At 47.4% G+C, this 14,578-nt stretch overlaps 2 protein-coding genes across 2 annotated transcripts in view; both read left to right on the forward strand.

The window, feature by feature from the left end:
* tph2 (tryptophan hydroxylase 2 (tryptophan 5-monooxygenase)) overlaps positions 1–6,769 on the forward strand; it is an 11,606-nt gene extending 4,837 nt beyond the window's left edge. The window contains exons 2-11 of the mRNA XM_070971866.1: positions 1–113; positions 232–415; positions 728–828; positions 1,583–1,650; positions 2,124–2,320; positions 2,924–3,059; positions 3,482–3,608; positions 5,694–5,789; positions 5,888–6,021; positions 6,203–6,769. The exon at positions 1–113 is cut by the window's left edge and continues 22 nt beyond it. Of these exons, the coding sequence (XP_070827967.1) occupies positions 1–113; positions 232–415; positions 728–828; positions 1,583–1,650; positions 2,124–2,320; positions 2,924–3,059; positions 3,482–3,608; positions 5,694–5,789; positions 5,888–6,021; positions 6,203–6,377 (1,331 nt within the window). The 3' untranslated portion in view covers positions 6,378–6,769. The remainder of the gene's footprint in view (positions 114–231; positions 416–727; positions 829–1,582; positions 1,651–2,123; positions 2,321–2,923; positions 3,060–3,481; positions 3,609–5,693; positions 5,790–5,887; positions 6,022–6,202) is intronic.
* A 6,547-nt stretch (positions 6,770–13,316) lies between these two features.
* Positions 13,317–14,129, forward strand: LOC139338059 (G-protein coupled receptor 4). Its single transcript, XM_070972958.1, has one exon. The coding sequence runs from the start codon at positions 13,317–13,319 to the stop codon at positions 14,127–14,129; it is 813 nt and encodes a 270-aa protein (XP_070829059.1).
* The last annotated feature ends 449 nt before the right edge of the window (positions 14,130–14,578 follow it).

Consider the following 14,578-nt stretch of genomic DNA (forward strand, 5'->3'; position numbering starts at 1 on the left):
CCATCAACGAGACACCAGACAAAGAGAGCACTGAGGATTGTGGGAAGACGGCAGTGGTGTTTTCTCTGAAGAACGAGGTGGGCTGTCTGGTCAAAGCTCTCAGACTTTTCCAGGTGAGACGATAAATCCTGTTTCCTGTTTCACGTTGATTGTTTGATTATTAGAGTCACCTCGCTACGGTCTTTGATCTCCTCTCCGCTCCTCCCCTCTCTCGCCTCCTCCCTCCTGCAGGAGAAGCGAGTGAACCTGAAGCACATCGAGTCTCGAGTGTCGAAGCGATTCGCTAACGAGGTGGAGATCTTCGCTGACTGCAACTGCAGTAAGAAGGAGTTCAACGAGCTGTTGCAGCATCTCAAAGATCACGTCAACATCGTGTCCTTCAACACGCCTGCGCACGTGTGGTCTGCCGAGGCAGGTACGAACACCTGTGCTGTCATGTGAAGGCCGCATTGATTGATTGGCTGAACTGTAGCGTTCAGTGTGCAAACAGACGGCCGACAGGTGTTTCTGAGGTTCATGTTCCAGAAAACTGAGACTCCATGTTCAGAGTTTCTCTCGGTGATGCTGCACTGACCTGCTGCTTTGACATCAGCCGTGTTCTTGTTGACTTCTGGTTTCCAAACCGGAAGCTGGCCATTGTTCATGGACTCGGACCAGTTTTTTTGTTGCTTGTAACTTGAAGCTGCACAAACGACTGTTTTTATTTCTCTTCTTGGTTTCTCATCAGATGGAGACGATGTTCCGTGGTTCCCGATGAAGATCTCTGAGTTAGATCAGTGTTCTCACCGCGTGTTGATGTACGGCTCAGAACTGGACGCAGACCATCCGGTGAGTGTCCTCCATGTTCAAGACGAGTTCCTTTTTGTCCACCAGAGGGCAGAAGAGTCCCCGACGAGCTGACAGAGAGCCAGCGTGGAGCATATTATCATCTTATAGAGAACAACACAGCATAATGTAACAGGAAACAACACAGACTGAAGTCAGGATTTTAGATTTCACTTTATATCGAGTCATGAGCTGAAGTCGAGGCGGCAGCTCAGGAATATTTTCTGCAAAGGTTTAATAAACTCGACCAACTAAAATAGTTCCTGACTTGGTCTCTTTTCTCTCTGTAATTACAGTACATTTTTCTGACAGAATGAGGAAGTGACGGATCTGTAAAATGTAAAATTCAGTTTTGACTGAGCTGATGGTCCACCAGTGAAAGTACTGGAACATTTATATGTCTGCAGTATCATTAACTGGATGTTGGTGAAAATGCTGGATTAGATTACTGCTAATGCAAAGCGAACATTTCCTACTGCTGCACCTTCACATTAAAAGCATTTCACTGGCAAAACATAAGTTGACCTTTATTATGAAGTAGTCACGGGAAACTGGAACAGGTGTTTGTCAGTGAGCTTTAGACTTATCGTTCATCACAAGTCTGTCTGTTGTTCTTTTTCTTCTTCTTCTTCTTCTTGCCATCATGCTGAAAAGGTGAAGCACTTCCTGTGTGTCAGTGAAGCTTAGGGTATTCATATGTAAATCTATTTAAATCACGCTTTTCATCCTCTTGGCTTCTTTTTCTTCTTCCTGTCAGGGCTTTAAAGACGATGTTTACCGTCAGAGGAGGAAATACTTTGTGGAGGTGGCCATGAATTATAAATTGTAAGTATCATCATTTCTGTTGCTGAACGTTGACCTCTCATGGATGAAAACTCTTGTCGCCTTAATGACTCACCTGATGGTCAGGTGGGTCACCTGACGTCTCACCCCTTCACACCCACTGACCCATCAACACCAAGACTCATGTGGCTTTAACCAGCTCTGACTACCTGATACAGGCCTGACGCTTTCATTCACGCTGACGCCTTCTTTTAAATCGCCGTATTTAACTTGTTTCCTTCATTCTGTGTTAGTGTTAGTTTTAACTTTATTCTCTAATGTGGAGCTTTCGACTGTTGGTTGGACCAAACAAACATGGTCAAGGCGTCACTTTGGGCTCATTGTGACCACATTTCTCACTGTTTTCACAATGTTTCCAAACCAATCGAGCGATGGAGGAAATCAGCAGATTGATCCAGAATGAAAAGCATCATCAGTTTCAGTCTGTCGTCATCGTGTGAACGTCTCCTCCCCAGCGGGCAGCCCATCCCTCGTATCGAGTACACCCCAGAGGAAGTCAGGACGTGGGGGGCCGTCTTCAGAGAGCTGACCAAACTGTACCCGACTCACGCCTGCAAGGAATACCTGAAGAACCTGCCTCTGCTCAGCAAACACTGCGGCTACAGAGAGGACAACGTCCCCCAGCTGGAGGACGTGTCCCTGTTTCTCAGAGGTTCCACACGCCAGTTTTTCTGATGACAGTCTGTGACCTCACTGACTGACCTGTGACCTCACTGACTGACCTGTGACCTCACTGACAGACTGACCTGTGACCTCACTGACTGACCTGTGACCTCACTGACAGACTGACCTGTGACCTCACTGACTGACCTGTGACCTCACTGACAGACTACCTGTGACCTCATCGACAGACTGACCTGTGACCTCACTGACTGACCTGTGACCTCACTGACAGACTGACCTGTGACCTCACTGACTGACCTGTGACCTCACTGACAGACTGACCTGTGACCTCACTGACTGACCTGTGACCTCATCGACAGACTGACCTGTGACCTCACTGACAGACTGACCTGTGACCTCATCGACAGACTGACCTGTGACCTCATCGACAGACTGACCTGTGACCTCACTGACAGACTGACCTGTGACCTCATCGACAGACTGACCTGTGACCTCACTGACTGACCTGTGACCTCACTGACAGACTGACCTGTGACCTCACTGACTGACCTGTGACCTCATCGACAGACTGGAGGAAATAGTATTTGATATCGACTAATACCTACTTGATGAGTCGACGTGTGTGTTTCAGAGAGGTCTGGATTCATGGTGCGACCCGTCGCAGGTTACCTGTCTCCCAGAGACTTCCTGGCTGGTCTGGCTTACAGAGTGTTTAACTGCACTCAGTATATTCGTCACAGCACTGACCCGCTCTACACACCTGAACCGTGAGTACACCTGCACCTGTGATCCACTACACCTGTGATCCACTACACCTGTGATCCACTACACCTGTTATCCAGTACACCTGTGGTCCACCTCACACACACATCATGGGGCTGTTTCTGAGAGCAGATCTCCAGTTAATGAAGTTATTCTGAGGGTGTTCTGTTTCAGGGAGGAGGTTTAAATCAGCCTCTGTTACCATGGAAACTGATCCCTCCAGACTCACCTGGTCGAGGTCAGTTCAGTTTTCAGTGAAACAGAGCTCCTCCCTGAAGGTTTGGTATCTGCTCCGTCACAGATGAATCACGGCTCAAAGGAAGTTTGTTCGGTCACTTCAGCTCTTTCTTCATGACGTCATGAATCAAATGCCGTTCAAAGACCTGAACCTTTGTTAACGAGCTGGTTTCTGCTGGTTTGCTTTCAGTGACACGTGTCATGAGCTGCTGGGTCACGTTCCTCTGCTGGCCGATCCAAAGTTCGCTCAGTTCTCTCAGGAGATCGGTTTGGCTTCTCTGGGAGCGTCTGATGAGGACGTCCAGAAACTGGCCACCGTGAGTGACGACGCTAATCCTCTGCTTCACTTTGTTCCTTTGACGAAGGAAAATGTTTGACTTGATAACGTGAGTCAGCTCAGTTCCAGCGTTCCAGCCCCACCAGCGCCCCCTGGAGGCTGCGGCCATCATCACACATTCATACACGCACACTGATCGATCAGTGTTAATGGAAGAATCTACAGTCAGATGGCTCCTCCTGTTTCAGCCAATCACGTCAGAGCTTATTGGATAGTTTTTGTTATATTGATATTATTCTGGAAAGTATGATAACCAGTTTAAACTCTATCATACAGTTCAATAAGGGAAGATCAATAATAGTATTTATTGAGTTCAGGCTTTGGTGATTAGATCGATTGATGTGAAGCATCTTCATCACGTGAAGGATCACATGAAGACGACGAGTACTTCCAGGAGGTGCTGCTTCAGTTGGTGGAGGTGATGGGGGTGTTGGTGCTGGAAAGAGTAGTGTTGATGATGGAGATATAGGTGGTGGAGGTAGTGCTGATGTAGGCGGATGTGCAGATGGTGGAGGTAGTGGTGATGTAGGCGGATGTGCAGATGGTGGAGGTAGTGGTGATGTAGGCAGATGTGCAGATGGTGGAGGTAGTGGTGATGTAGGTGACGGTAGTGATGTAGGGGAGGTGGTGATGGGGATGTAGGTAGAGATGGTGATGGAGGTGGTGATGGAGGTGTTGAAGATGGAGGTGGTGATGGAGATGGAGGTGCTGATGGCAGTGTAGATGATGGAGTTGTTGTGGTGATGGACGTGGTGATGGAGGTGGTGATGGCAGTGTAGGTGATGGAGGTGGTGATGGCAGTGTAGGTGATGGAGGTGGTGATGGCAGTGTAGGTGATGGAGGTGGTGATGGAGGTGGTGATGGCAGTGTAGGTGATGGAGGTGGTGATGGAGGTGAAGGATGTGATGGAGGTGGAGGTGGTGTAGTCTTTCAGCAGATCCTCTTTGGTCGAAACTCCTTTAAAGCTCAAACAGACGTTTGAAGTCGACGCCGATGATCTCAGTCCAGAGTTCCATCACTTTGTTGTTTTTCACGTTGTTCTGAATAAAGTTCATTTCATTACGTCTCTTAAACTGAACACGTGGGCCGTCTGTTCTGGTCTCTGGTCCGGACTGTGTTGTGGTCTCTGGTCTGTGTCGTGGTCTCTGATCTGGACTGTGTCGTGGTCTCTGGTCTGTGTCGTGGTCTCTGGTCTGGACTGTGTCATGGTCTCTGGTCTGGACTGTGTCGTGGTCTCTGGTCTGGTCTGTGTCGTGGTCTCTGGTCTGGGCTGTGTCGTGGTCTCTGATCTGGACTGTGTAGTGGTCTCTGGTCTGGACTGTGTCGTGGTCTCTGGTCTGGACTGTGTCGTGGTCTCTGGTCTGGACTGTGTCGTGGTCTCTGGTCTGGTCTGTGTCGTGGTCTCTGGTCTGGGCTGTGTCGTGGTCTCTGATCTGGACTGTGTCGTGGTCTCTGGTCTGTGTCGTGGTCTCTGGTCTGGACTGTGTCATGGTCTCTGGTCTGGACTGTGTCGTGGTCTCTGGTCTGGACTGTGTCGTGGTCTCTGGTCTGGTCTGTGTCGTGGTCTCTGGTCTGGACTGTGTCATGGTCTCTGGTCTGGACTGTGTCGTGGTCTCTGGTCTGGACTGTGTCGTGGTCTCTGATCTGGGCTGTGTCGTGGTCTCTGGTCTGGACTGTGTCGTGGTCTCTGATCTGGACTGTGTCGTGGTCTCTGGACTGTGTCGTGGTCTCTGGTCTGGACTGTGTCGTGGTCTCTGATCTGGACTGTGTCGTGGTCTCTGGACTGTGTCGTGGTCTCTGGTCTGGACTGTGTCGTGGTCTCTGATCTGGACTGTGTCGTGGTCTCTGGACTGTGTCGTGGTCTCTGGACTGTGTCGTGGTCTCTGATCTGGACTGTGTCGTGGTCTCTGGTCTGGTCTGTGTCGTGGTCTCTGATCTGGACTGTGTCGTGGTCTCTGGTCTGGACTGTGTCGTGGTCTCTGGTCTGGACTGTGTCGTGGTCTCTGGTCTGGTCTGTGTCGTGGTCTCTGATCTGGACTGTGTGTCTGCTGTGTGTTTTCCACAGTGTTATTTCTTCACCATCGAGTTTGGACTCTGCAAACAGGACGGACAGCTGAGAGCTTATGGAGCCGGTTTACTGTCCTCTATTGGGGAGCTGAAGGTAACGCACACACACCCCCACACACACACACACACACACACACACAATGATTCCATTGACGACTGATCGATCGATTGACACCAGTCCTGCGTTCTCAGCATGCCCTGTCTGATCAGGCCTGTGTGAAGACGTTTGACCCGAAGACCACCTGCAGTCAGGAGTGTCTCATCACGACCTTCCAGGAAGTTTACTTTGTGTCCGAGAGCTTCGAGGAGGCCAAAGAGAAGATGAGGTGAGTGAGACTCTGTGTGTGTGTGTGTGTGTGTGTGTGTGTGTGTGTGTGTGTGTGTGTGTGTGTGTGTGTGTGTGTGTGTGTGTGTGTGTGTGTGTGTGTGGACGGGGACAAACACCACGGGCCCGCCGCCGCGGAGTCACATGACCTCCCCGACGCTGACGCCTCCTCTCTCTCACAGGGAGTTTGCGAAGACGATCAAGCGGCCGTTCTCGGTGTACTACAACCCGTACACGCAGAGCATCGACCTGCTCAAGGACACGCGCAGCATCGAGAACGTGGTGCAGGACCTGCGCAGCGACCTCACCACCGTCTGCGACGCCCTGGGCAAGATGAACACCTACATGGGCATCTGAGGCCGACGCCTGCTTCGCCGCTGCGCTCTGATTGGTTTAACGCATCAGTGACACATCACACCTGTGTTCATTTCTCTGTAACGCAAACAAGACACACAAGAACATTTCTGCTAAAGATTTAGTGCTTTTGACGTGAAGGCATCTCCGACTTCAGATGCTCCTCAAAGCTTCATCGCTGTCCAATGCTTCGTAGATCAGGTCTAAGCTCTTCAGCTGGTGGAGTCTCTTCTTTTCGCTGATGATGCACTTTTAAATGTTGGAATCTATCAATAAATGCTTTATTTAGAGATGATTTATCACAGAAATGGATGTAACAACAGGAAGGAGAGAATGTTCAGTGTGTGCTGTTGTTTTGTTTCCAGAAGAATCTGAATAAATCCGTGTGATGAAACACCTTCAGCGTCTCATTCAGCTGATGTGATGAAGATGATTTTTTGTTTCGTTTTTTGCCAGTGAACAATGTCATAAAATATGCAAAACAAAAATGTGAACATGTGAACAAAACAACATAACTCAGTCATCTGATCAGCACATGTAGGGCAGTGTGAACAGCTGCTGCAGAGGCTTCTGTGGGGGGAGATGCTCCCTTCTTTTGATGAATGGGCTTACAGGTGCCTTTCCCAGCTGCTCCAGGATCAGCCTCCTCTTGTTCCTCTTACGAGGCATCCAGGTAGTTGCACGCAGCAGCTGCACGTTCCAGCCACCTTATCTGGGTTGTCCACGTGTTGCAGCTGTTGTCTAGAACGACGGCTGGCTTCCTGTCCTCACCATTGCTAATGTCAGCCAATAAAAACAATACAATAAACAATGAAATCAATATAACAAACAAACAAAACCCTTGGAACATCTTTGACAAAAACAAACAAAAAATGCTCTGGACGCTGTGACGTCACTCCATGACGCGGCAGGCCTGTGACGTGTGCGGCGGAACATCAAAGGCATCAAAGGCAGGCGCGCAGCCTTTGATCCCTCTGACGTCTGCAGCTCTCCTGTCCACACCGTGATGCAAATAAGGATCGGTCAAAGTATTTCACGTATTATTGAGGAAAAACTTGACAAACGATATTTGCATGATTTTCACTTTATTGAACTCCAACCAAAGCCATGCCCATCTTCATTTTTGGTCCAATTGTGCCCCCCTGGGTCATCGCTCGCCTGTTCACGACACCTGAGCCACAGACACTAATGACACCTGAGCCACAGACACTAATGACACCTGAGCCACAGACACTAATGACACCTGAGCCACAGACACTAATGACACCTGAGCCACAGACACTAATGACACCTGAGCCACAGACACTAATGACACCTGAGCCACAGACACTAATGACACCTGAGCCACAGACACCAACAGCACCTGAGCCACAGACACTAATGACACCTGAGCCACAGACACTAATGACACCTGAGCCACAGACACTAATGACACCTGAGCCACAGACACTAATGACACCTGAGCCACAGACACTAATGACACCTGAGCCACAGACACTAATGACACCTGAGCCACAGACACTAATGACACCTGAGCCACAGACACCACCACCTGCTGGCACAGAGACCACAGTGTTTTGCAGAGCCCGTCCCAGAGTTGCAGCGTTTAATCGTGGCTCCAGAGCAGCAGCTGCAGCAGCTCTAATCGGACTCAGAGGAACGACTTCCGCCATCACATCAGCAGGAAGAACGGTTTTGCGGTCCGTGTCTCTGTCAAGAATCACAAACTGTGCCATCAGGCTCGGAAACACTACCGTGAGAATTTGCGACTCCTTTTTAGGTTTGACGGTACGTCTTGTCATCGGCTCAGTAGCAAAAGTACTTCGAGTTTTACTTTATCTGTATTTTGCGTGGCTTATTTTCGCCTTCTTCTCCGGTGCTTTCGTTTTCTGGCATGGGCTTCTGTTTCTGCTCCTGACCCTCGGAATAACCGCAGCTGCTCTTACTGTAATCCAAGTGACCATGAGAGTTTGTTTTTGTGAGTCAAATGAGCAGGTTGACGATGTTATCCACTCGACTTCCTCCCGTGAGTCGAAGACAAGGCAGCCTGTTGGCTGTGCACACAGTGTCGCAGATGACGCTGGTTTGCACTCGGTCCAACGGAGTGACGCTGAGCGGACTGGATCCCACGTTTGACCGCTTGGTTTTCAGGCCCAGCTCCATTGAACAGACCACCGTTGTAGTCAGCACTGCACTGACACTGTGATAAACAGGGTTTAATCCCAGTGTAAATTGTACTCTTTAAGTGTCAAAAGTGTGAAATATATACTCCAAATAAAGAGTTACATTTAAACCCTTACAGTGTGCAATCGTACTCCATTACTGGTACTTTTAGACACTAATGCTTTTCAAAACGAGCAGTGTAAACCTAAAACTCCCAGAGAGTAAAAGATATACTCCAAGTCAGTGTTTTCTAGAACTCTGCAGAGCTCATCATTTAACGCTCTGAGAATGAGAAGATACTCTATGACTGGTGTACACCTAACACTTTTAAAGTGAATTATCATCACTTCAAGAATATATAGTCCACACATTGTTTTCTTGAAAATATAATATTATCTGTATTATAATAAACACTTTCACATATTAACAGATGTCTTAAACTTACGTAAGTGTACAGTCAAAGAATCTCCCACTTGTCAGTGCAAACTTCCTGATAAAATCCCTCTTTGAATTACTGTCGCTCCACTACAGCTCAGCAAGGAAACAGTGTCTGCCAAAACACAAACAGACACCGTGACTTCGGGAGATAAAGCCTTCAAAAATCTGAACCTATCCTTGAAAGCACAATATATGCAGCCTGATAATGTACAACATGACATCCAGCTGGTGCTGCAGTACTGTCAACAGGTAAAATCTGAAACGGAACCATAAATCGGTTCATACACGGGACATCAAACTCTGCCAAAGTTACGCAGCCATGGTGCGAAAAAGCTTGAAAAATACATTTTTTGTAGTATCACTGAGACATGCACAGACACCACATACTGCTCATCTCTGTCAAAACCAGATGTCGTCTGCTGATCAAATGGCTTAAACAAGTGCAACTCATGAACTTTCAGCAGGGAAATATTTTTAGAATTATCGCGTCTGACATTGAAAGAAAGAAAGTGTTCTGCAAAACAAAGTGTTTCAAAATCCTTTGCCAGAAGAAAATAGTCACCATTAAATTCAACAAGGTCTTTTATTTGACTGAATACTGGCCAATCCTCCTCTGAGTCTGAACAACCCGGAGGCCTGAGCGATACTCGTTCACTTCACTGTACGTCAACCTGCAGCTCTTCAGCAGTTATTTCACCCTTTTCCTGAACAGTGTGCACTGCACCACGGCTGATGCTTTTGAATGCACAGATTCCCAGTGGTATGCCACAGCCATCTGATGACAACTTTGTTATATTCTTGAAATTTTTGATAGTGTTCTTGAAAAACCTGTGTTTCGCTTCAAACCTCAAAGCCCAAACATGAAGAATTGGGCCTATTTTTCGGATGCATCTGGGGTAATGAGTCATGAAGTGATGCTTGGGAATCATTTTGCGATGTGGATAAATCTCTTTGAAAAGTTTGTGATGCTCAACAATGAGATGCTTCAGTCATACTGTCATGCCGTCAGTGATGACAGGAGAAAAAATGATGTTCATGATTTGCAGCAGAAGCAGCAAAAGTCTCCAGTGAGCATTTCCTTCCTGTTCAACCTCTCCAAATATCAAGGGCACATTCCGGATCAAGCGAAATGTCTGAATCGCATTGAGACCAATTCCATGTCAGGTCTGCTCTCGGTTGATTCTGGTTGGTCTATTTTTTCGCTCAACTAAGTTCTAATTGCCCCACTCCTTCCAAATGTCATGCATAATGTCCACTGCATAGTTATGAGAAACATGGAAGTGCTGTGGATCACTGAGCAAACATGTTCCTTTCACTCCAAATGTTGATGGTAGTGTAGGATCTGCCTTCAAGTCACTGCAGTGCTGAGCATGCAGTGTTTCGTTGCAGAGTGTTATTCTTGGATCGTCATCACTGAAAACTGACTGTGAGGTTTGCTTATCTACCAGACAGAAGTGACAAAAATAGTTTGAGCTGAATGATTCTACATACCCAAGAAGTGAGTGCAAGCCCAAAGTGTCCCCCGTCACCAGTGCAACTGTTCCACAGACAGGTCCATCAGAGAAAGCAACTTCCACTCCTGGACACTCAAGGACTTTCAGACCCTCTCACATAACCTTTGATGAATTGGTAGGCACTCCTCCATGCTATCAAGAATAGTGAAGCTGTGACGAACCTTCAGCGTGCCTGAATACACCCTGAGCTGACACAAATTGTTGATAGTTGCTCAGAATTGGTGCAAAAGTCACACTAACATGTGAGTGACAGCATGACATTTTATGCTCCTGGAATATAGAAATTTAGATTTGGTCCCTGCAGTATAAGTACACACCCAGGGTTGGAGTTCAGGGGATGGGGGCTCTTCATAATGAGCCATGTAGACTCATAGAAAAGACCACTAGTCATTGTGGAGTTCTCTGTAATCACCTCCATTCTTCTGAGCAAATTCAACTCGCCTGTCAAGTCTTGACTACTTTGCCATTGTTGGACAAAGAATCAAAAACACGACATTTTATGCCTCGATTTGAAGCATTTTTGACTTTGCGGAGTAAAACCAAGTCACGGCTCTCTTGGCTTTCTCTTAAACAAAGACCCGTCCTCATTCTTTATCTCCTGAGGTTATAAAAGTTAGAGATTGTAGAACGTTCCAGGTTTCAAGATTCTTTATTGTCATAAACTTGTAACAATGTAACATCGTCAGCAGTTCTGAGATTTTTTGTGCTTGGTGCCAACTCAACGTCACGTTCGCCATGAGATCATTCAGATCAGCCAGTGAATGCGTGTCACACACCAAGTGAGCATTTTGTGCTGTCAGAATTGCCATTTCATCACAAAGGGTCTCTGAAGGTCAGCTGGCGGGGAACTGGTCCTGACCAAAGCGGAGACGCACCAACGTGTTGTTGGTTTGAGTTTTCACATGAGATTTATTGACGATAAGGAAACTATAAGATCACCAGACTGACCGTTAAAGCAAAGCTCCGAGCCTGCGCCTCCTCCCTCAGGTGCTGTGCATGAAGAGGAGCCTCAGGTAAACACAGACGATGTAAATGTCTGAAAACTTCAGGTGTTCACCCACAAGGGTCGCTTTTCCGGAGATATTTGCATGCTGGAAAATGTTTCACAATGACAGAAACATGGAGTCCACAAACAAATAGAGCATCACCTCTGTATGCAAACGTCCGCTGGGAGTGTCTGCTGCCTCCTTTTCAAGGATGAAGAGGAGCGCACTTCACAGCACAGAGCAGCCGGCAGACATCCATCTTCCTCCTCAAGGTCAGTTCATGTTTCTGCAGTTTGTTTCAATCAGACGGAACGAGATCAAATACTGTCAGAGTCCAGTTTGAGAAGGAAAACCTCCACCCTGCAGGACTGTCCCTCAGAACACAGTAACTGCACAGCTGGACAAAACTGAGCTGCCACGTTTGACATTTGTGCCTAAATATCAGTTTGGCAGAGAGTCAATGTGGAATTTGTGGGGGAAGATTTGGCCTACGAAACAAAGGTAAAAACCAAACATGGCACTGCAGCAAAGAGCTAGCTTCAGCTGAAGTTCACTGTGTTTCTGTGTTTAGCAGCTGTCTCCAGCCACCTGTTTTTATGAGTGAAAACAGCTGACGGTCAAAAAAACAAAGTAGAAATATCACAAAGTTTTATGCTTGGCTGAAGTGAAAAAGTTGGTGTATTGATGAAAGTCCAACGGAAACACAAACTAACATTAGCTTAATTAGCTTTCTTCATGCAGCAAACACAATCTGCCAGCAGCAGCTTTCATTTCATTGAAATCGTTGACGACACGTCAGAAGCTGCCTTTGTTTACTTCTGTCTCATACTGATCCATTGTTTGTTAAATGTCTGTGAACCTTGATGGTAAATCTGCTTTCTTTGTAAACAGAAACAGGTTAGCAACTAAGGAACTAAAGAATCAAAGAAGTAGATGAAAGAGACGTCCATAAAACTGTTGACAGGACGTCTCCGGCTGCAAACAAGCTCCATGGATGAACGTTCACATTTGTTTATTTGTTTGTTTGTTTAGATCCTTTAAGCACAATAACCGATGGTTGCACTGTAAAAGTTCAAGTTCATTAAAACACATAAATCCTCAAACGTCGGCTGACTGGATGCACCAAAGACCACCCTCTGCAACAGAGGAGGCGAAGTACGGGGGGTGATGATGGTGATGATGATGATGGTGATGATGATGATGATGATGGTGGTGATGATGATGATGATGGTGATGATGATGATGATGATGATGATGATGATGATGGTGATGATGATGATGATGATGATGGTGGTGATGATGATGATGATGATGATGATGATGATGATGGTGATGATGATGATGGTGATGATGATGATGATGATGATGATGATGATGATGATGATGGTGATGATGATGATGGTGATGATGATGATGATGATGATGGTGATGATGATGATGATGGTGATGATGATGATGATGGTGATGATGATGATGATGATGATGATGATGATGATGATGGTGATGATGATGATGATGGTGGTATTGTAAACAGAGAGCATGAATGACTAAACCATGCACACAGGTCAGTTTGACTCATCCAGGTGTGTAAATATTCACTCAGCAGCTCATAAATCCGTCTTTATTCCAGGAGACTCGTCATGATGGGAAACCACAACGGCACAGCTTCAGTTCTATCGTCGCTCAGCGGAAGCAGCATCAGCAGCAATGATTCTCTCATTGGAGGTCTTTCCTCACTCAGTTTCCCTGTTGACGATCATCACAACTTCTTTTGGCCTTTTTCTTTTCCCGCCGCCAGTTTAACAAAAGTGATAAACCACTGTCAGCTGGAAACCGGTAAAATGGTCTGGGCTGGGGTCAAGATCTTCATACTGGTGACGTCTTTTCCAGCTAACGCGGGCTTGATGTGGATGCTGCTCAACACGAAAAGAGCCAGGACGCCGTCTGAGGTGTTGGGGCTCAACGTCTCCATCATGGACGTCCTGTACTGCCTCTGTCTGCCTCTGGACATTTACGCAATCCTACACGAGACCTCTGAGACCACCAAGCACGTCCTCGAAGGCCTGTTCGCCCTCAACATCTTCGGCTGCCCGCTGCTGCTGACCTTCATGTGTTTGGAGCGTTACTTGGCGGCGGCTCGGCCCGTCGCCTTCATCAGACTGGGCAGGTGGGAGTACCGTGTGGTCCTGTGTGCTTGTGTCTGGATCCTCACCCTGACCGTGGGCCTGCTGGGATACTTTGTTGGCGTGTTCAGCATGGCCCTGCCTTTGTCCGTCACCATCTCGGCGCTCTTCCTGCTCATGCTGCTGTGTCTGCTGGGGATCGCGTCCGTGCTGCGTCAGAGCGGACCGGGCGAAGGTTCGGGGACGAGCGTGCCGCTGAAGAGACGAGCTCTGAAGAACATTCTGGCCGTGATGGTGCCGTCAGCTGTGGCGTACTCTCCTCTGCTGGCTCTGGTTCCCTACATGGCCGTGATCACGTCCAAGCAGGCAGAGACCATCAGCTCTGCTCAGTGCTACATCCTGCAGCTCCTGCTGCTCTTTCCAAACTTCAGCCTGTTCATCGGCCCGATGTTCTACCTGTCCCGGTTCAGACAGGTGACCTGCTGGACCACAGACAGGCAAGCCCCGAACTCCAAAACGCAGGCAGAGTAGTTCACATCATACTTAAAAAATCCTCAGAGACATACGTTGATGATTTGCTTTTATGTACCCAATCATATTCTGTAAATATGTCGTAGTTTTAAAGGCATAGCTCAACATAGCCAGTGATTATTTCCATTCTTCACTAATCTGCTGATCGTTAGCACACAAGTGTAATTCCTGAAGCTCAATGTGACGTCATGAAACTCAAAGATATTCAGTTTAGTTTCCCAAAACAACAGAATATTTGGTGGGAACACATATAATCAACAGAAACCTGGAAAGCTGTTTTCCATGTGACTGAGGAGAAAATGAGTGAAAACCAAACATGCAAATCCAGCTGCTGTCGACTCCGAGCGAGCGAGCGAGCGTCGTGTTTCTGCCGCAAACTGAGCTTCGACTGCAACGACTCGTCGTTTTATCGTCTCATTAAATCGTTTTCTCCTGAACGCTCCTCCTGA

The sequence above is a fragment of the Chaetodon trifascialis genome, chromosome 10, assembly GCF_039877785.1.
Source record: "Chaetodon trifascialis isolate fChaTrf1 chromosome 10, fChaTrf1.hap1, whole genome shotgun sequence".
Taxonomy (NCBI): domain Eukaryota; kingdom Metazoa; phylum Chordata; class Actinopteri; order Chaetodontiformes; family Chaetodontidae; genus Chaetodon; species Chaetodon trifascialis.